Source organism: Mycteria americana, chromosome 1, assembly GCF_035582795.1.
Source record: "Mycteria americana isolate JAX WOST 10 ecotype Jacksonville Zoo and Gardens chromosome 1, USCA_MyAme_1.0, whole genome shotgun sequence".
NCBI lineage: Eukaryota > Metazoa > Chordata > Aves > Ciconiiformes > Ciconiidae > Mycteria > Mycteria americana.
This window is the reverse complement of record NC_134365.1, coordinates 56,498,996-56,520,467: the sequence shown is the minus strand read 5'-3', so window position 1 is coordinate 56,520,467 and position 21,472 is coordinate 56,498,996. Positions and strand designations below refer to the sequence as shown.

Genomic DNA, 21,472 nt, shown 5'->3' with positions numbered 1-21,472 from the left:
ACAGCAGAATAGTGCTCAGCGGGATGTCAGAAAGTGCCTTTCCAGTAACAGTCTCTGTGATCCTGAACATCTCTTACTGGTTTGTGTTTGCACAGCAGTGCTGTGGGAAAGGTCTTTGAAACGTTGCCTGAAATCTTGATGGAGAAGAAATAATGGTCTAAATGAGGGAACAATAAGGCAGGAAGAGAAAGGTGGAGGGTATGAATGCGAGTGCTTTCAAAGGGGAAAGATACTGGATTCCTTTAATTCCATGATCTCATTTGCACATCACAGATAATTCTTGTTCTTTGGGGGAAAGTGACTTACAAGCCCCTTCCCCTGCCTTGACGCACTGAATAATTCAAACAGTGTTTTCCCAGTTGATTTCCCAGCACAAACTGTGTTGTGCATGTTTTGAAAGCAGCTTTGTTAGAAACAGAACTTTCTGCAGGTTTAGTTATCTCCGTTGCACAAATTTTTACTGAGTGCTGTCTGCGCAAATAATCCTATACAGATGTGGAGGGAGTGGTCCTTATGGCCAATTCAGTTCTACACTATATGACCCTAACATGAAATACCCTAGAAGACAGGGTAGCTGTGCTTGCATTTCAGTGCTCTTGTCTGCTTTTAAATAATAATTCTCTCTCTCTTTACGAAGCTTTACAATTGGATGGTTTGAGGGCAGCTTTGGGATTTTACTGTACTTGGTGTAACTGCTAGAGCAGTTGGAATCCCAGTCTAAGTTTGGGGCTACAAACAATGACGTACATTTTGGATAGAGCTTGAATGAACCAAGGATCATTTGGTGCAAGAGCGTAAGGGGGATCCCCGAAGGTTTGAGCAGTGCTGTGGAGGAAGTATTAATAGTAAATTCAGGAAAATACATTCATTTTTGGAGAGAGAATATTGGGATAACCACAGGCAGAAGAAAGAGCATTAAGAGAACAGAGGTGTAGTGTGGAGTGTTACATATGAGGAGATGGTGAATTTCAGGTAAGCCTGAATTTCATCCGGCTAATATTGCAATGTTCACTAATGCTATATGCAAATCTTTTCCAAGGTGTAAGGAAGTTACTGAGGATTGGGCACATGAGGCAGGAAATAAGTAATTTCTTCACCTGCAATGTCATAACATTGCTTTAGCTGGTCAAATTTATGAGAGGTCATGGAGACTCCGGAGGGGAGGTAATTTGATTGGATGTGTTGAAACAAGTGGTTTGGTGTGGCAGAAGTGGAGGTCTGAACCAGATTCCTGATGCTGTAGGTACCTGAAGTTGGAAGGAGCTGGGAGGTGGAGTTTCTTGTCTGTTGTGGTGTAGTAGAGTGAGACAGTGGCTTATTTTAATATATCCAATCTTACGCTGTCATCGTACAAATGACTTGTGAAGTGGTGCCTTCAGTTTCAATTTAATGTTAGAATAGTTTCAGTATGCTTTAAACCTGGTGTTCAAATTTGGTCTCGGGATTTTCAGTACTGTGGAGGGAGAAGACTGTTCATGGTAACTGGTATGAATGGAAGATAGAAGGGACAACTCACGGCTGGGCTCTAACTTCTGTCATTCTGGAGTGTTGTTTCGGATGTGTAATATTGGATACAAGCAGTGAGATGTGGTGATGGTAGCAGTTACATATTTACTTACATAGGTGGAGCCACTGACTTCAACTATAAAGTACATAAAAAATTTGCAAGAGAACCGAATGCCAGTGTCCTGCTTATGGAGGCATCTTTTGCAATACTCCCTGAGAGTATCTTTTGACAAAGTCAGGCTGGTGTCATGCAAAGTGGGGAAAACAAAACAGTTCTGAAAAAAATTTGCAGCTCTTTTTACAAGAAGGCATTACAGCACTGATAATCACAGGCGGGAATGAGTTCCGTGACTGATTGTGGTTTATCTTTTAGGGATGTTGCATACTGTGGAAGACAGCAGTGCCCTGGACCTATTTGTAGAAGGTGAGAGGCAGATGCCATGTGTCAATTACTGGCAGTTCGTGAAGGGAGGCTCTGTCTATGGTGAGATGCTCAGCTTCTACACAGCTTGAATTGGGAAGAGCATCTATTTTCTATCAATGCACCAGTGATGAGCAGACTGTTCCAATATTTGGGGACAAGGGAGTGCATGCAGATTTAAATATTTAGCATTTCTCTCTCAGGTTCTGTGTGTGCCATGAATTTAGTGTGAGATGGGTAACAGTGGTAAACAATGCCTCATCTTTGGCATCTTTGGAGCTGACCAAAGTCTCAAAGCAAATGGAAATCTTCCTGTAGGCTCCAGTCTTTGGGATCTACTGCTTTCTCCTCAGGACAGAGTATTTGGGATTTACCCGTACAGGCTGCAGATTCCTCTTTGTGAGCAGTCCTTCATTTGAAATCTGAAGGAAACACCTGCAGGGCTGACAAAGGAATCTCTGCAGTCCAGTTAACCTTGGGCATCTCTGCTGAGTCTAGTGATATTAGCAATGGAATGATTTCCTCCTGTCCAGCCATGAAAGATGAAAGAGGGTGTGACCAGCTCCTCCTTCCAGAGGGGTTTCAGTTTTCAGGCACTTGATTGAAATGATGTTGAAAAGGTGAAAAGTCCCTGTCATGTTACCAGTCTTTTGAGAGATGGATGCTTTCAAACAAAGGAATTTTAACTTAGTGTTCCCTAACTCTTAAAAATTTTTAGAGATTCAAGGCAAGAAAGGGCCATTAAACCATCTATAAATCACCCCTGTCAAGATATGCTTCTGCTGAGATGCGTAGCTCTCTAGCTAAAGCAGGTCTCCTAGATAAACCTCCAATATTGCCCCAGATATACCAAGAGATGGTGAACCTAGAAGTCTCTGGTATTTTTTTTTATGATGCTTTCCTAGAATACAAATCAAGAGTGTGTTTTTCAAGTGAGTCATGCCATGACAGCAAGATGCATCCAAGACAGGCTCACCAAATCCTGTGGAACAATATTCTGCACAGTGTCTCAGTAATGGGGCTATTGTCAAAACTTTATCTACTGAACACTTAGGTGCCCAGGTTCTAAAAATACCAGAAGAGGATCTTTGCTTCCTGAATCTGATCCACTGGTATATGTGTGGAGGCAGAGGCAGCCTGCCAGCATCAGGCAACTCCCTTGTGATTTTGTTAGGGAAGCCCCAGGTGATGTGCAGCCAGTGCCTGGTAAACATAGTTTCTTGTTGATTCCTCTTATTAGGACAGAGCGGATAGAGTTCTTAAAGTTGCAGTGAACCAAGAATGACAGCCCTTACTTGGGGCTGAGGAGGTGAACAGTACCACAAAGGTGACTGGGGCCTTGCTTTCTGGCAAGGTATGTGGGGTAACTGCAGTATGGAGGAGTGGCTGATAGACTGCACTGTTACCTCGGGGACAGTAGCAGCTGGAGGAGGAGCTCTCAGTCTGCATCTAAGGATACTCAGCAGTTTCAGTTCTGCTATCTTCTCTGGAAAGATATGTTTTTAAAGGCCAATTTTCCTACTGTAGGAAGCCTGCTCTATTCAATTACCAGAAATTTTTATGCTTTTAAGCTAGAGCTTTGTTTCCTTCTCTTCCTAGTTCCTTGTGTTTACTTGGTGTGCTGATGCTCAGTTTGTCGCTTGCGGTTCATTTCCATGCATGGTTTGTAGTGCAGCTAGAACAGGACTGCTGTAATGTTGCTGAAGAGAGCTCGGGCTGGGCTATCAGAAGTAATAGTGCTGGGAATGCCGACATTACCCTGCTCTCTCAGCACCTCCGTGCTCATTTAATTTCTAAGCTCTGTGCTCACTGGTCTGCTAAAACCCTGTGGAAGATGGATTGTGAGTGCTCTTGGGTGTGAATTACTGATCCTGTTTCTTCTGCCTAGTTCTGGTGCGGCTTGTAGTGGAGCTGAAGTCAGAACAGTACTTACGCTGCATTTTGGATGAAAGCCAAAAAGAGGTCAGTGAAGATGAATTCCCTGCCCTTCCTTTGAATCCTTCAGAGGTTGATGAGATGGGAATGAGTGGCCCTGCAAGACTGCAGCTACTGTGCTGGGATGCAGCCTCTGTTGCAGTGGGATGTCCTAGTGCCAGCTCCCTGCTGTGATTTTGGCAGTGTTGTTGGTGTCTACCCTAGAGTTTTCCTATTGTTCCCATGATGCCTTGCAGCCATATGGCTTCACTGATGCTCTTGTGAAGCTGTGTGGCTTCCTCAGGCTCTTCTTTTCCTACCTTTCTGTTTCAGTGATATGGGGAGCTTTCCCAGCCTGTGCAGTGGGCTCTTGCTCTCTTCATTCCTAAGTTTGTGATGGTCCCATGGGGTACAAAAAATTGGGAAGTAGCAAAAGTGGGGAGAAGTTCAGCTGGTTCATCTGCTCATGTAAGAGCTGGAGGGGAGAGAGAAGAAAAGGAGCAACAAACAAGAGATTTCTTGGATTAATTAAAAGACATTTTGGACACTTAGCAGTGTGTTCAGGGTTTTCCTGTGGTTTATCCTAAGTGGTGAAGAGGACCCAGCTTAGGAAAAGATCCTATTCTGGAGGATTATGCATCACCGAGAGCTTGCTGGTTTGGGTGCCTTTCTGCCTTTGGACTGTGTCCTTGCCAGTGGAACATTTTCTTTCTCTGTCTCCTCTACAGCTGTGCAAAGCAAATACCATGAGAGGCAGCCTGCCCACATTCACTCTCTTGGGCAAGCTGGCAGATGCCATCCCAGGCTTTGCTGATATACTGGTGGTAGAGCACAGTGAGTAATGTGTCATGCCCCACTGAAGGGTATTATTCACGGCCCTAATACACATATGCATGCATGCACTCCCCTATCCCCTGTGCGAATTCATGAAGGTCACACAAGAAGCCTGTCCAGAAGTCAGAGTGGCATTCAGGCCTGCTGGGTTGCAGGTCAGTACCTTCATAGCAGGCTTGTCATTGTGCTCTTAGCCAGCCTGGCAAAACCAGCCTCTGTGAACTGGGGTTTGTGGGTCTGCCTCACAGGCAACATACATTTAGTTTTTCTTTCCTTGGTCCAGCCCCTGGGGGTCTGGTGAGCAAGCTTAGCTGTTTGTAGAAGTAGCTGGGATGATGGATCTTCATATGGTGAACAGCGAGTTCCTCTAGCTGTTTATTACTGTACCTCTGCTCAGAGGGACAGATGGTGGTGAGCATATCATCTAATTGTGGCATTCATTAATCTGCATACACCAGTCTGTCCAGGGGGCTTTTGCAAGTTTTCAAGGGAAATAGGTTGGTCCTTCTAAAAAGTCAGTTCATTAGTGTGAATGTTTGCTGTTTCTGTTCCCCACGCTAGGTAATTTAGTGGATCATCTGCTGATGGGCTTGATGTACCCAAATGAAGGTATAAAGGCTGCTGTCTGCTACTTATATGGCAAGCTGTACTCCTCTCCTGTTGGCACGGAACGGCTCTCAGCACACTTTGAAGAAAGGCTGTGTGATCTCTTCTTGAATACCTTGGGGCGTGCGCAGACAAAGGAGCTGCAGGTTAATTGTTTGGGTAAGGCATTGCTGAGAGAAACTGCAAGGTGCAAGGGAAGGCTTAGAATGAGGAAGAAATCCTTGGCTGGTTTAGACGCTCTAATGAGGGTTGTTCCCTAGAAGAGCTTTTTGCTGCTTGTCTGAAGCAGTCAATCCTTTCTGTTATGCCTTAGCAATCAAATGGCTCAGACCTGCTGCTGAGCTCCCCCAGCCCTCCATTGTCCCTCGAGCCCCACATTTGCCTAGCACTGACTAATCTTCAGAGTCTCTTCAGAGCTTGCACGGTGGCCTGTCCTGTCTCAATTTGATGTTTCATCCTAGGAACAGAGCATCCCTCAAAGTGTCCAAATGCAAACACTATGTACAGACAGGTGGGTTTTGCAGATTAGTGGGATGAAGTCTAACAAGTATGGTCATTAGATGTGGGGCATCATGTTATTTAGGTTAGAAAGCTAATGTGGAAGTGGTGCTTTCTTGCATTAATGCTTCCAACTGCACATATCAACTGTTGCTGGGGAGCACAGTTTGACATTGCTTGTTTGTAAACCATCCAGGGAATTCCTTTTTCTTGTAGGAGGTAAGCAGGAACTGGATTGCTCCTCAGATCATCTACTCAGCTACTAGAAATAGATGATGATTCCTTTGAAAGTAGAATTCTATAGCTCAGACAATACCCCTTGTGAATTTGTACTGACATGTACTGATGATTTGCATCAATACCTGTAGCAGTGCTGTATACTTTTATACTGAGGACTTTTTTGTGTGTGTGGATATCCTTTAGGTAAACACAGCTGTTTCAGTAAGAGCCTGTGAAAGTAAAAGGGGAAGATAAATGCCAGTTCTCTAGGAAGTATTCCAGGGAAAGTGTCAAGTTATTGTTGGGTCACTGACTGTAGCATGGAGAAAAATGCAGGTCAAGAGCTCTCCCAAAAACAGTTTAAGGGGTGGGTACTGGAGCACAGAAGACCATGCGAGTAGAGTGCTCCTGAGATCACGTACCAGTGCACATGCACATCTCTGAGAAGGAACAGGGTACTCAGCAAATCAGACCCAGCAAAAAGCATCAGTGTCAAGGGATTGCAAGACCTGGGGCTCATGGCAGTATCTGGGGACACAGTGAGAAGCAGCTCCCTAAACTGGAGGTGAGGGCCTTTGTTAGGAGTGCAGGAAAGGGGAGAAGTTGGCAACAAGTCTTAGGCTGTAAATACTCCTGTGTTAATATAATCCTTGCTATGCCCAGTATGGTGCTCACTCTTGCTCCCCCTTTTGCAGGTTTGCTAAAGGAGCTGCTGAAATCTGACCATTTTGTATCCATTCTTATGAATAATTCAAAGACAGAGGAGGAGTCTGAGAACCCTGACTTTTTAGAAGGGGAAAATCCACTGCCACTTGTTCTCAAAAAGGTGATTGCTGAAGTAGTAGTGAATTGTCAGTAGACGTAAAGAATTTGCTGGCCTGTATTGAATCTTTATCTGAGGCACTTGAGTATGCTGTTGCCAACACCAGCAATAAAGGCTGCAGTGGGAAATGAGGACACCCCCATAGATCACCTCATTGTTCATTCCTGCATCCTGGAGGGGGGAAATTTTACTCCTGACCTCAGCTGATTTTACTCACTCACACTTGAGGTCTGATACAGCACTTGTAGTGCCAGCATGACTAAGCATGGGGGCAGAGCTATTCTTACTCATAATCTTCTCTGTTGTGGTTCTCATTTTGCATTTTTTTTAGTGTATTTCGTCCAGTGTTTTCTCTTGCCATAGCAAGTTTAATCTGTGAACTACATGCCAAAAGAGATCTTCGTTTATGTTTTAAATTTAAAAATGTAGAGGAAACTGTTTCCTACTTATATCTGCATAGTTGACTTCCTCTCTCATTTTGACTTTTGTTTCCCAACAGCTTTTGTTGACCAGAGATGAGATGTTACAGGCAGCAAGTTCTCACTGTGTGACTGCAGTGCTGGTTCACTCTCCCAGCAGATACGCTCCTGCTTTTATCCATGCGGATGTTCCAGGTGAAGAAATGCAGTAGCATCTTATTGTTCATCTCCCAATATCAAAGCATTCCCTGGCTGTTTGTTTTAGGAATCAGTCTGGCTCCATGAAATCCACTGATGGCACAATGTGTGTGGTGACCATTTTATACCAGTAAAAATGGCTAATGTGATTTTAGGAATAGAAGGGAAGAGTAAGTTTTCAACTGAAAGTATAGAAGCAGCTGTCAACAGGCAGAATGGAGTTTCCACAGCAAGAATTTGGATAAGTCCTTGAGGTCAAGGTCCTTCTTGCAGGACCTTAAATACAAGCCTAAACAGACCGGGCTTCCATCTTATCCCACTAAATATTGTAAGTTTGCACAGAATTCAGTCTAGGATTTAGCATAAGAATGCGGCTGTGGGAGATGGTTTATTATTTCTCTGTAATTCCAAAAGACAGAAATGCTTTCATTTTACAAATTCTTTGGGAGATGTAAAAGTTCTGAGGAAAAAAAGATCACTGCATCTGCGGTAAAGCTTGCTTTGTGACTTCTCATTTGTGCCAAAGGCTAGAGCCACAAGTCAGCTCCTGCCTGCTGAGTTTGTGCTGGGAAGATGCCGGCCTGCGGGACTCTGCTCTCCAATCACCTTGTTTTGAAGATTAGCATACCCCCAAGCATCCAGTCCATTCTCCATTCCTGGCATTTCGTAATATAACCATTCTCCCTGTGGCTGTTGCTATGTTTCCTTGTTTCCTTCTCCTTCCTCTGCTCTGTTCTAGGAGCAGCTGTGCCGTGCTGTGAGCAGAATGCCTCTTACCAGGGTGACCTTATTTGTGTGTGTGTGTTTGCAGAATTCCTATTTGAGTGTCTCTCATGCAACAGTGAAATTCTCATCTGGTCAGTGTATTGCTGCTTGCTTCTCCTAACTGAAGAACACCTTTTCTTCTCGAAGTGTCACACAGTCTATGGTGAGTCATCAACCTTTCTGACAGAGTGACTGCAGTAATACTGTGGGCATTTGTTGTGCCTCTGGCTGAATTTCAACACTTTACACACAATCACAATTTCCAGTCAGGATGGATAAAGGACTGGAAATGAGTACCTATCAGACATGTTTGTGATGTCCAACATAGCTTGAATTTACAGTGTCACTGTCCTAATGAGTTCCTGATGAGCATGCATTTGTTATATAACCAGTTATCATGACTGACGCTACCTAAGTTACGATTAGGTGTTTCTGTGGACATACCAAGAGTGGATTTAGGAAGAAATGCTAAATTCCTTCTGTTCTTCTGGACTTACCTCCAGCAGTGGAGGTTGGGGCCTATTATCAGGGAGCTGAGTGAACACTCAGCAGTTTTGGGCAGTTGTTTTTGTCAGTGGCTCAGAAGAATAATTGTTAAAATCTTCCTTCCTTTTAAAAATTAATTTTGCTTCTGTCCTGCAGTTTGGGGTGTTAAAAGCCCTCTCTGTGACTTCTCTTGAACATGTGCAGGCATTGAATCTCTGGTGAGGAGTCTCCAAGATGTCCTGCAGCTGAACAATGTGGAGTTGCACAAACAAGGGCTCCTGCTCTTCACTGAAATACTGAAACGGTAAGGGAGTACCCCCATCAAGCTTGCACAGGCAGAGTTTGGTGCCCCAAAATGGAGGCTGTGGTGCTTTTGCTTTTTAAGTTTTTTTTGTCCGAAACCAAATATCTACACCCCCAGAGCCTTTGTGTTTGAAAGACATTGCTAAACAAATGCATTTCCTTTATTCTTGTGAAGAAGGGCCTGATGGTTGTTTCCGAACCTCCCAGCTTGTCCTCTTTGCGCGTACATCCACCAGTATATCTGCCTCTTCCTGCTTCCTTGTCAATCTGGGAGATGAAATCTCCTTTCAGCTGTAGATAGAGCAGGAAGGAGGGCTGGGAAGGTCCAGGCGTATGTGAACAGGCCAGCTCCTGCTAAGTGCACCTCTGTGACAAAACAGAGCATGCAAATTCCATGGCTTCTAGTCTTGTATCATCATCTGAGCTAAATTCGAACAGCAAAAACAAATTCTAGGCTGAAATATTAATGTCTTCTGTCACTTTTTTCCCCTCTTGTTTTCTGCTAAGGAATAACATAACCTGGCTTGTTTTTCTTCTGTGCTTCCTGTTCTTGCCTCTATGATCTTGTTCCTGTCCTGTCATGCTAGTGACAGAGTCTTGTTTTTGCCACTTAGTTCCCCCAAGAGAGCCCTTGAGCTGAATTTTGGAAATGTCATAGTCAATTTTGTAGCAAATGGCAGGGTAAAAAGGAGAAGGAAAAGCAACAGTGCTAGAACAGTGTGATGATGCCAGTGTGGGATCTGTCAAAAAGAGAAACCAGGATGTGGGAAACACTAATTACAGCATTTATGCTTGTAAAACAAAGAGAACGCTCTGTGCAATTACTCTCATTTTCTAGAATACCCATTCTGTTTCTCTGAGCCTTGCCTTAGAAATGATTTTTTATTTAAAACTATCTCGTAGTGGGGAAAGGGGTCTCATCCTGGAACCTCTCTTCTTGGTTTTTCCTTGCAGCTGGATTCTCTTGTGTAAGCGAGCCCCGTGCTCTGGTGTTGTCCAAGCAGGACATACTACTCCCCTTGGCAGTATGTCAGGAATGGTGGGTAGCTCTCCCTGGCGTGTCCCTTGTCTCTCCCAGCACAACCAGAGTGTCAGGCACAGTTTGGGGCCCAAAGACGAGAGGCTGCAGGAAGCTGCGAGAGTGCTGTCCGTCACACTTTTCTCCCAGGCCCCAAAGACATCATAGTGCACCATATTGCAAGTGGGTTTGTGCCTCTTGAATGAGTCAGCAATACTCCTCCATCCCTTCCTCCCTGCATGAGTCAGTGAAGACTTTTTTTTTTTCCCTGATGTGTTTTATTTCAGAAGGTCAGCGATTAAAGAAAGGCAATACAGAGGATTAATAGAATTACGGTATAAGTAGAAACAATTTGGAAGTTCAGCACATCGCTTATGGCTTGGGCCAGAGGCTGCTCCTGGTGCCCGAGTTCCACAAGGCCTTTTCCTTGCCTTGCCCACCTCACAGCTTTTTCTCACAGCAGAACATGAGGTGACTGCCAAGCTGGGTTTCATCCCACTGAGTGACTAAAAAGAGTGGTTCTGCCTTTGTTCACTTTTTGTCCTGTAGCTGGGCTACTAGTGTAATTCTGCTGAAGTTCACTTTCCTCTTCCATTTGTGCATGGGAGCATGTGCTCCTGGCTTACTTTAGTCAGGCACATCTGTGAAAACTGAATAACAGGGAATACTTTTGGCTCCCAAGTCTGGCTCCTGTCGTGCTGTGCTGCTTTTCTTGCTTCACTTCGGAGAGGCCCTCTGGCAGGGTGTTAGTGCCTCTTGTCCGCATGTAGCTGCCTGTCTTCTCCCTGCCTTCCCAACTGTACCTGACTTGCCAGGAGCCAAATGAGCACAGTCTGCCATTTATACAGCTCTGTCCAATAATGGGATTAATGGCTTGTCATCCCTCCATGCTCTCGTGCTGAATGCTCAAAGGTGTTGAGCCACAAGGTGATCAGATGACCAAAATGCTCACTATCAAGAAGAATTGTCAGAACAGTTGGATTTTGTTTATTTTCCTGATTACTTTTCAAATTCATGAAAGTCCCTGCCCTTCTGGCAGCATCTGGCATTGGAAGTGCTATAGGACTGTGAGAGAAGCTATTCTCATGGTATCATCCTTGTTCTAGGATGGTTGTGTTTGCTTGTTTACTCAGAAATATGAGTTGCCAGATGAACCCGCAAATACCAGAGCAGATGGCCTCAGCATAGAGTCCTAGGGAGAGAGATGGCGGTGTTTTGCAAAGCCTGTTTTTCCTGTGCTTTTCATGTCAGTGTTTGCTGGTGCAGTCACACAGTTATCCAGGCTGTGGGGTTTTTTTCATCGTAGTAGGGCTCCAGACCTGCTGAAGTTCACTCTTTGTAGCAACCCCCCCACCTGCTGAAGTTTGAGACTACATCCTTGAGAGCAGCTGGCTCTGAATACTGAAAAACATGCCTGGAACCACACGGCTCAGCTGTCCATTTGGTGAAATGAGGAGAGGGCACTACAGTTACTTAAGTCTGACAATATTCTCCTTGTTTACTTCATTTCTTCTTCTCAGGCAACCAGTGGAAATCAAATTATTCACAAACCGAGGTGTATGTATAGAAGCCATTGATGTTTTGATGGAGACAGTGAACTGCCCAGTGCTGGAGGTGGTAGTGGAGGCTGTAAGAGCTGTGGCAGCTTTCCTGAGGTAGGCAGGAAAGTCTTTGCAGGCTTTTCTTCAGATACATCTGTTGATACCATGTTGGTCTCTGCAGCTCCCCAGTGGCTGTGTGGGTGAGCATGCTCTGCAGTGGGACTTCTGGCTGAGACAGGCGTGGGTACAGCAGAGCTAGCTTCCCACCCACCCCAAAAGGCTGCCAGGGCAATGAAGCTGTGGTAGGCAGCAAGTTGCTGCAGCAAGGACTCAGCATCCCAGGCAGGTTTGTACTGCAGCTGCTGTGGCTTTGTCACTCTGTGCCCCATCCAGATAGATAACAGCAAGCGTAAGACTCTGTACAGTCACATGCTTCCAGACTGTAGTGGGAGCAGACAGTGAATGCAGTGAGGGTGTGTTTGGGCTCACATCTGGATGAAGGCACTGTTCAGATATGGTGACCTTAGTATGCTGCGCTAGAGAGAAGTGGCAATGGCATATTGCTGTCAGAAGAGCAGTTATTTCTGCTGATGTTGCCTTCCCAGGTGGAATGTCCCCAGCAGGGAAAGTGCATGCTGTCTTTCTCTCTGCTTGTTCAGGAAGGACCATCTGAGCTCCCCTCCAGTCCCATATGAAGAGCTACAGAAGCTGCTGGAGGCAGTGCTGAAGCGATGTGCTGACCTTTCCCCACCACAGAGTAGCAAGAGGCATGCAGTAAGTCAAAAGTTGTTGTTGCTTGTTGGTAGGACCAAGCAGGACAGGGATCATCCCTGATCCTCCTAGCACACTATGTGGATGTTGTATATATGTTCCATCCCCTTACCCTGTGGCTGTTGGGTTCTCTGGTGTTTCTTTTGATCCTCATGCCTCGAGATGGTACCAGTCTTTGTCTTTGAAGCAGCTGAAGATGGATGCTGGTGAATGTTGTCTTTCTAAATTCATGAAGATTTGTGGGGCACCACTTGAGCATGCTGCTCTCTTTATGTGTCCAGTACTCCAAGGTCATTTGAACTTCCCCTTCTTCAGGCCCCCACCTTGTAGGCTGTGTTGGTCAATCTATTTTTTTGGCAATGAACATCTCTTGCTGTGCCTTCAGAGCAAGAGGGTCATCATATATGCACTGTGATGCCTCAGCAAGGGAGCTGGTAGCCACTCTTTGAACTGCAAATCCTTTCCTATTCCTGGAATATGTAGTTAGTGTGATGTGCTGCTGGGACCTATGCACTTCTGAGGAGAGCCTCCATTACAAATGGCTAGTGAAAAGACACAGGCTGAGCCTTCTTGCTCTAGGGTTAGAGCCACGTAGGTTTAGATCGCATGTCTGTAGTGGCAAGAGCATCTTGCTGGAGTAGCAGAGCTCCAAATGCCTGCTGAACTGTCTTTAGGCCCAAGTTCTGTGGTACCAGATGTCTGTCTGTCTTTGCCTGGAGGAGACAGAACTGCTTTCTGCCACACAGGCAGATGTTGGTCAGTCTGTTTGCACCCACACAGAGTGTGGTGTCCCATTCAGAATAAGGAGCTTCACAGGAAGGAAATTAGGCAGATCAGAAGGACATCCAGGCTGTCTTTAATGGGAGAAAAGGGGAAGTGATTGTACCTGTACTAAGGTATCTCAGCCATCAAACGCAGAAGGAGAAGGAGTTCTGAACTGCCAGGCCATGCCCTCCTCTGGTAGTATTTGGAAAAGACCACTACAACAGGGTAAGGCTTAAAGGCAGATTTTGAGTTCCAAGTGGTTCCCAGTTTTGGCGAATGATTAACTCTGACGCTGCAGTTGGCTTCTGGCTGAACTCAGTAGGATGCTGTGTGGGAACAAGAGCTAGTACATGGATAGTTGCTTACAAATCTGAGCCAAAGTAGAGAACTTCTAAGATTTCAGTGCTGAGCAGGGAGAGGAACTGTTCAGCATTGTCTGAAGAGTAATTGGAAGAAACAAAATTTTTTAAAAATACCAAGTTTTCCCAGAGTTTGAAGCTCCATTAGCTGAGCTGTTTAAAACTCAGATTAGACCAAACCACGGCAATACAGACTGTAAAGACAGGGCAGTGCAGAACTAGTATCTCTGTAACTCTGTCCTCCCTAGGAAGAGCACGGAAGCTTTCTAACTCTGCCCTCCCTGGAAAAAGCCCAACAGGAAAAAAAGTTATGTGAAAGAAGTGAGTGAATGGAAATCTGTTGTTCTTCCTGCTGCTGGTATTGGAGAAGAAAGCTATTTTTTCCAACAGTGAACATAAGATTTTTAAAGACTTCTCTCCTTTAACAGGGTGATCTCCTCTTCTCAGTGTCTCAGAGTCACCCAGCAAACAGAAATCTCAGCAGAGTTCCTCAGAGACAGGGACAGTTCTTGCTCAACACCCTGGAAAGTTTCAGAAATGCTTGCAGGTGAGGACAAGTCAAGGAGGTGGGTGGGTGGTGTGTGTGTCCATGTCCGTCTGTCTTTGTAACTGAGTTCCTCTACCCAACCCCACCAATGAAATATCACAGGTGAGTTCAATGCATGGCACTTGTCAGTGAAACAAAAGAAGGAGGGATATGGAGTGATAGTGAAAATTTGTGACAACTGTATGTGTCTCCCAAGAAATTTGCCTGGGACATATTAGTTTATTTCATGTCTTTGGCCTTTGAGGAACTGCTTGAAAATTAGCCAAAACTGATGACGATGTAAGAATGGTTGGAAGGTATGTGTGAAACCATATTCCTGTGCCGTGGGGTATGTGGTCTCACTGCTGGAGGGGATTAACCATTTAACAAATGTGTATCTGCTCCAGATGGTGGCCTTGGATTTGCTCATGTCTGTGACCTGTTACTGCAAGTGGGTTTATAGGCACCAACATTTCCTGTTTTTCTGGATGAGAGCTATCTCTCACTCTTAGCTGCACAGCAGGTAGTGGTGTGTGAAACCAGATCTGTTGTTAGGGAAGTCTGGCCAACTTAGTTATTTTGCCTTTCATCACTTGCATTTGGTTTGGCTGAGATCATTCAGTCAGAAGCAGGTGTCCCTGTCTGCACTGACCCAGTGTCTTGGGGTGGTGTTAGAGGGCACTCGGGTTCTGTCATGGTTTTTAGAGCAGCTGAATGGTCCCCTGGCTGATTGTCATGAGGTTTGCTGTATTGTGCTCCAGGCACTCTGGCCTGGCTGGGAACCTTTAGTCTTGCCACACTAGGGCTTCTCACAGCAGATACTTTCTTTGCAGAAGTTAAGTCTTCCTTTCCCAACTTGTACTGTTGTGCAACATTGCTGACTTATAATAGCTTTTAATAGCTTCACTCAAGAGGTAGCTCTCTGTGATTGCCAGATTCCTGTGTTTCCAACCCATCAAGTGTTTGTGGGGTCCTTAATGGTGAAAGTTGTGATGGAAATGCAGTATTTCCCAACTTCCTTTGCAGAGTGAGGAGGATTCCTCTCTCCTCTGGTATCTGCTGTGTGTTTGTAGGTTAGCAGTGGAATTCCAGAGTGACCCCATGGCCCAGGAGAATGCTTTCACTGCCCCTAACTCTGAGAGCAAGGACACGCTGAGCAACTTCTCTGAGTTCCTGTTGAGGATTTGTGACAGTCTCTGCATCCCCATGGTCATGGTAGGGTTTCTTTTGAACTTGGTCTATACCTTGGGTACGTGGAAAGGTACCAAGAGTGGGTTGCACAAGTTTTTTTTGGGAAGAGAGCATGTAGAGTAAACCAAGAACAGCTGTGGCATTTGCCAACTCTCCAGAGCCAAATGTGGCATTATACAGTTCATGCAAAATGGGAGTGTACAGTCTCAGGGGGTGGAGAAATTCATAAAGCTTCCATGTAGATGGCAGTGTGTTTCTTCAGACTGTGCAATCCCCATAGCCTACCTGCCATGTTATCTAATCCATGGCAGCTCTGGATGTTGCAGAAAATGAAGAGTGCCTGAACTGTTGTTTCCCCTTCTGCCACTTTTTCAAAACTTGCCTGTGTCCCGGAAAGCAGTGGTATTTTGCATTTGCAACTTCGTTTTCACACTTCTTTCCAGAAGGTATTGAGGAGGCTGCCCAGTCTATACAGCAAGGGCAGTACTAAGCATTATGCCTCAGTAAGGCCAGGGACATGGTTTAAAAATCAGCCATGGAGAGTCATGTGTGCTTTAGTGCTCCATACAGACCTGTCACTAAGACACTTTGAGCAGAATTGTCAAAACAATGGGACTCTGGTTGTGGTTCTAAATGTTGAGTAAATTTTGCTTGTGCTTTGCCACAGGTTCAGGTGTATGGATTCTTGCAGTTGTTGGGGGCTTGGAGATGTTTCGTTTTGTATGTTTTTAACCAATCTCTTGGTAGGCAGCTGCAGTGGCATTGCTGTTCTCGTCCCTGAAGGGAGGGTGCAGTGCATATCCAGTTTGGCAAAGCTGGAGTCAGCGGGCTGTTTCTTGCTCATTGAACTTGGGTAAAAATTAATGGACTGTGAGAAAATTGTCCAGTGACCTTCTACAAGAGTGAGTTGAGTCGTTCTGTTCTAAACAGTTTAGGGCTGGACTCTGTAGAGAGCTTAAACGCCTGTGTTTGCCACTACTCAATAAAATGCTGAAGCACAGATGTTAAGTGTTACTGAAGTGAGCTGCACTTAAGCGTATGTCTTATGTTGTATGCCATGCTGGAGAATTAGCCATCTGACCTGTGAGACCAATTACTTCCAGGGCAATATGGGCAGTAATGTCAGTTGCTGTGCATTAAGGCCTAACTGGTTGTGAGCTGGAATCACTAAGAAGTTTCTTGTTTGATGTAATGTCTTGCAGAGTTAGCAGCACAGCTCGTAATGTTGGCAGAAGGGAGTGTTAGTTGCTTTCAAAGTGCTCTGTAAGCCTGTGTACTTTCTGCCAGGCATTTTGGTAGAAGAACTGTTACTCCATTTGTTTGGGTTAAGAAATCTAATTTTCTGGGCGGGCAGGAGGCTTGAAGAAAGCTGCTGCTTTCAGTGTTTATTGTGTATCATGCACCTGATCTTTTCTTTCCACAGAACTACCTGGAAAGGGCTGTCAGCCCATCAGTGATGGAGGTTTTCATCTCAACACTTAATACCCTCTTTACAGTGGTGCCAAACATGCGGAATAAGTTCTCCGAAAAGCTGGGTATGGGGGTAGTGTGGGATCATGTTCTCTGTGCTCTTAACTGATGGAACTTGCTGCTACTGCATATTACTGAGGCAATGAGCTTAACGAGACTTTATGTGGAGGATTATATTACATGTTTATATGAGTAAGAACAGAGTGCGCAGTCATGTTCAGCAGGATGAAAAAGTTACTTGGTCTAGCAATGATGATGGGACAGATTTTATTTTAGATAAGTAAGTTGTGTCAGCTTTACCCTTTCCTCTGGAATATTCAGAATTGGCTCTTCCTGTAGACAGGGATTATGCTGGAATTGTTGGTGGGATTTTACTATGTAGAAATCCTATCTACTCTTTGTATTCCTTACTCTTTGGACATCAGAGAGGTGATGTAGAGAATTCCTCTATTCTAAACATGTGAAGCTGGCAAATCTTCCCTTCTCCTCCTGAGAAAACAAATGAATCTCAGATACTCCCCTCCAAACCAAACTCAGAGTAGTTTGCTTTGGGAGAGAAGGCCTAAAAAATGTATTCTTTCTGAGATGGCCTGCCCTGTTCACCAGGTTTGCATGGAGATGTGTGGGGACGGTTATGGGACCTGCCTGCTTTTCTCCCTTACTGTACACTTTTCTCCCTTATTGTACTCCTTCGACGTTTTTGTCTTGCTTTCTGTCTAGCATCCTCGTCCTTCATCCGACTGACACTGGAGCTGAAGGCCAGATTTTGCTCTGTACAAAGGTATTGTGATGTGGGTATTGTGAGCAAGTAAAAAATTTCCAGATGGGAAAGCAGATCGTGCCTTATCTAATGCACCTGATCAGGCAACATGGGAGGCTGAAAGACTCAAGAGTGGTTGTATCCTATTGCAAAATGTAAATGGTAACTGACAATGGAAAAGCTGGATGTGGGAGAAGGGAGAAGCAGTCAGATAGGGGCGGGTAGATTTACACAGCGTTGTGAGAATTCTGTGCTCCTTTATGAGCTATGCAGATAGAGATAAAGCTGCCTGACTTTGGAGTAGTCAAATCAGTGGGTGTTTTGAAGAGAAGTAACAGTAGCATCAGTTCCATCTGAGCTCTGGCTTCCTAGGCACGTATTACCACTATCTTTGTTCGCCATGGTGTGATAATGTGTAAGAAATGGGAGGGAGGAGGAAGATTTCAACAGCAGACATTGCAAAGGGTCTTCTGTAGCAGAGGCTATGATTTCTAGGTTGAGGAGCACTTGGGGAGACTCTCTGTGGGTCTGCAGAGATGTTTTACCTCCTCTTTCCTGTGACCGCATCTCATTAAAAGAGCAAAAAAACCACACAGCACCCCTAGTCCACGTTGCCACTGTGAAACTTGGAGTGGGGATGTTTATGCCTGTGAATGGTGTGTGGAGGGAGTGATCTAGGCCTCTGAATACGGTAGTGTGGGGCACCAAGGATGGTGTGTTACAGTGCAAAGGTGTTTGGTTATGTCCTATTCTGCAAGGAAATCATTGGAGAGAGAGAAATACCTGGAAATAGAGCTGTTCTCACACTTTTAGTTAACGTTTTGGCATTCTTCATTGTTCATCCCTGGAAACACCATTGCTACAAAATCTTCTTATTGGTGTTTGCCAGTGGAATCAGGTATCAGGAGCCACCCTCAAAAACCTCCCATTCTCTGCAGTGTTAGGGGTCCTGCCCTTACAGGTCTCCCTGTGTATGCCAGGTATGATGATTGTGAGAGTACTCCACTGTATTCATATTGTCCCAAGGTATGTGAACATATGCTCTGTTATCACTGTGCTTACCCGCCACATCTATGAGCTGACTCTCCTTTGGGAACTTCTCATCTTCCTGGAAGCCCAGGTTGGGTCCTGGAGTCTTGTTGTGATGGGGCAGGTGTTGCTTGTATGTGATCATTCAGTAAACTGAGGTTCTGGCAGACAGCGTGTGATATTAGCAGTATGAAGAGGATGATTCTAGCCTTCTTCACTGTATGTTTCTGCTCTTCTTCACAGTAATCCTGCCTTGAATCAGGCCTGTTCCAGCTTCCTCTGCAGCTTGTGCCTGAGCCTTTACTCTGCCACAGAGAAGAAGAGAACTTCTTCTCAGGAGGGCAAGTTTGGGGAAAGAGACAAATTGCTTCATTTAGTTTGAGGCCCTGCCACCCTCTATTTAGGCAATAGGTGCAAAAATTAAAAAAAAAAAAAAAAAAGACAACGGAGGAGGGAAGGGAGGACACACATGCGCTCTATCTAGAGATTTTTTTTCCCAGCTTTTTTTAAGCTGGTCCAGCAAGGAGATAACACTCAGAGAATGCCTTTTGAAGAGTTTGGAACCCTACCTGAAAGAATGTGTTTCATCTGCCTGTGGTTTTGTTTACATGGTGACATTTATTAGCACAAATGTGCATGGCTTAATTGGAACAATATTACCTGCCACATAGTTACCCATATCTGCAGATTAAGGTAATTTTTTCCTCTGGCATACTCTATAAAGCTTTCCTGTCTATACTGTGACTTTCTATAATAGGTAAGTCCCAAATAAAAGAGATGAAAGTTTCCACATCACAAAAGCCACTTTTCCCACTGGCAGTAGTTGGTCACCATACAGGCAGCATCAGCAAAGAGCTGGGAACCTCTAACAGAAGTGTCTTTTCATCCTCAAAGCCAGCTCCATTAAATCAGATCTCATACCTGTATTCATGCTAAATCATAGAGGTGTGCTTGCCGTACGCAGGCTGTGGGGTACTAGGTTGGCTTTGATATATCTTACATCAGGAGCTTCCCTAATTTAATGTGCTTGAGTTAGGGCAGGCAGATGCTTCCATCCCCCTGTTCCACTCTGCTTTGTCATAGACATTCCTCATCACTGCCTGCCTGTTCATATTAGTTTTATTTCTAGAGCAAGAGATGTCTGAGCTCCTGCAGAAGGGTCTACCTCAATTAAACTACACCATTGCTGAAAGCCTTCTCCTCCTAGCTGAAACCCCTGAGCCTTTCTCTTTGGATCAGTCTCTTTGCAGCCACCAACACTGCTTCATACTACTCTTATACTTTGCCTACACCCTTGGGGACAGGTGAGCCAAGAGAAACAAGGCAAGTGGTTTTGTGGCCATTACATACCATGTATTGGTGAGTAAGGCATGTCTAATGTTATTGTTTCCACTCCAATCTCCTTGAATGCAGGTTTGTCCCAGAAGCAGAATTATTTTTAGCCGTAAGAAATTTCCTCCTATCAGCACAGGACCATGGAGACTGTCCCCCTCCATACATACTCAGAGCTGCACTCTACCTCCTTGCTGTCTGTCAGGACAAAGGCAAAGCCCTGGACTTGGTAAAAGAAGATGTCCTTCTTACCTCTTGGACCCTTTTTGTTGAAACTAAGGTTTCTCCCCACTCCCATCAACCCTTGTGCAGAAAGTATTTTGACATAGGTGGTGAGCGGTGAATGAGTGAAGAGTGTGCAGTGCATCTACACTCTGGAAAGTTAACTGTGAAAAGCCACTAGGGAATATAGATTTGACTGAATAAACTTGTGTATGTGTGGGAAGTGTAAATGCGTTGGATAGGCTGTGAATTCACATACGGAATATAATAAATTTCATAGCTTCAGTCTCCTGAACACATCTACAGCCTCTGCAGCAGGCTTTCTAGTGTTCCCATATGGCTCTTTGCTGCTGCACAGCTTTGAGCACTGTATAAAGCCTACAAGTTTCTTAGCCTTTGTGATGCAAATGGGCTTCACAAAATGATGTTTAACTGATATATTTGATTGTCTACTTAAAAGGCAGTGTGACTGTTTCTCACAGTAAACTCTCATCACTTCAGCTTTTCAATATTCAGTATCTAGTGATTATTTTGTTCTCTCTCTCCCTCCCCCTTTCTCTCCCACACACTTACCAGAGGTCGTTGTGTACCATAAGGAGGATCCTGGATAATCTTCCAGATCTGAGCTTGGTCTACGTCCATTGCCCTCTCCTGCTGAAATTCTTCCTGCGCTACCCTGAACTTATGGGTAGATTTGGACACCAAGTCCTCCAGCTCTGGTTTTCCTGGGGAGCCTGCAAGCAGGCTGAGACTGAAGAAGCTGGTTTTGGCGTGTCTGATCAGCTGAACAGTGCTAACCCGATACTTGCCATTCTGAAGAACAATTCCAGCATTTTACTTATTTTACTGGTATGTGGCTTTCACAAGGACAGGCTGCTATCCTGGCCCTGATATGGGGAGCTTTTTGGTTCTTAAAGCTCTTAGTGCTGTTATGAGGCCAAGGATTCTGTTAGAAGGGTCCATGTGTGTATACACAGACTTCCACCTCCCAGGGAAGCCTGATATGGAAAATGGGACTCTGTGTGTGTGTTAGCTCTTTCTCTCATCCATCCACTGTGATAGAAAGGGATCTTCTGAGAGTTGGCTAGGAAGGGATCGGAAAGGTGCTGCTGATGTATGCCATGAAAAACCCCATTCCTTTCTCTATCCAGATATACTGCTGAGTACTCCAGATTCTTCTGTGGCAGCCTTTCAAGAAGCTGTTTTGCTAATGTGGGAGCAATGGTTTACTACTGATAGATGAGAAGGGTATGAGGAACAAAGAACTTTGAAAAAGCAGCGTGCAGAGAACAGGTCTTAAGGGCACGGCTTTCTGTTTGCTTGGGGTTTTAATTTTGTTTGTTTTTAACTGGAGAGTCTTGTCAGAGATTTTTGCAGTACTCTTGAGTTTTCAGGACTGCAAATACCACATTTTATTGCTCTTAAAAGATAAAATAAAAATCTTGGGACAGGGAAAATTAATCAGTGCAAGGGAGAAAGGGGTCTTGAAGTAGCAG

General features: G+C 44.8%; 1 protein-coding gene across 8 annotated transcripts in view; it reads left to right on the top strand.

Moving 5' to 3' along the window:
* The window catches only part of MEI1 (meiotic double-stranded break formation protein 1), a 39,288-nt gene that overhangs the window by 1,166 nt on the left and 16,650 nt on the right, over positions 1 to 21,472 (top strand). For 7 of the 8 annotated variants that reach the window (XR_012775429.1, XM_075499457.1, XM_075499415.1 and 4 more), the window contains 18 exons: positions 1,880 to 1,930; positions 3,816 to 3,889; positions 4,570 to 4,675; positions 5,237 to 5,440; positions 6,694 to 6,824; positions 7,321 to 7,435; positions 8,250 to 8,366; positions 8,894 to 8,993; positions 11,531 to 11,665; positions 12,211 to 12,325; positions 13,875 to 13,993; positions 15,046 to 15,187; positions 16,587 to 16,698; positions 17,354 to 17,414; positions 18,666 to 18,763; positions 19,552 to 19,726; positions 19,836 to 19,983; positions 20,553 to 20,825. Coding sequence is in view for 7 of the 8 variants with exons in the window: in XM_075499457.1 (XP_075355572.1) it covers positions 1,880 to 1,930; positions 3,816 to 3,889; positions 4,570 to 4,675; positions 5,237 to 5,440; positions 6,694 to 6,824; positions 7,321 to 7,435; positions 8,250 to 8,366; positions 8,894 to 8,993; positions 11,531 to 11,665; positions 12,211 to 12,325; positions 13,875 to 13,993; positions 15,046 to 15,187; positions 16,587 to 16,698; positions 17,354 to 17,414; positions 18,666 to 18,763; positions 19,552 to 19,726; positions 19,836 to 19,983; positions 20,553 to 20,825 (2,276 nt within the window). In the remaining variant the exon portion in view is untranslated. Of the gene's footprint in view, positions 1 to 1,879; positions 1,931 to 3,815; positions 3,890 to 4,569; positions 4,676 to 5,236; positions 5,441 to 6,693; positions 6,825 to 7,320; positions 7,436 to 8,249; positions 8,367 to 8,893; positions 8,994 to 11,530; positions 11,666 to 12,210; positions 12,326 to 13,874; positions 13,994 to 15,045; positions 15,188 to 16,586; positions 16,699 to 17,353; positions 17,415 to 17,888; positions 17,973 to 18,665; positions 18,764 to 19,551; positions 19,727 to 19,835; positions 19,984 to 20,552; positions 20,826 to 21,472 lie in introns of all 8 variants that reach the window. The other variant, XM_075499467.1, reaches the window with a different exon arrangement.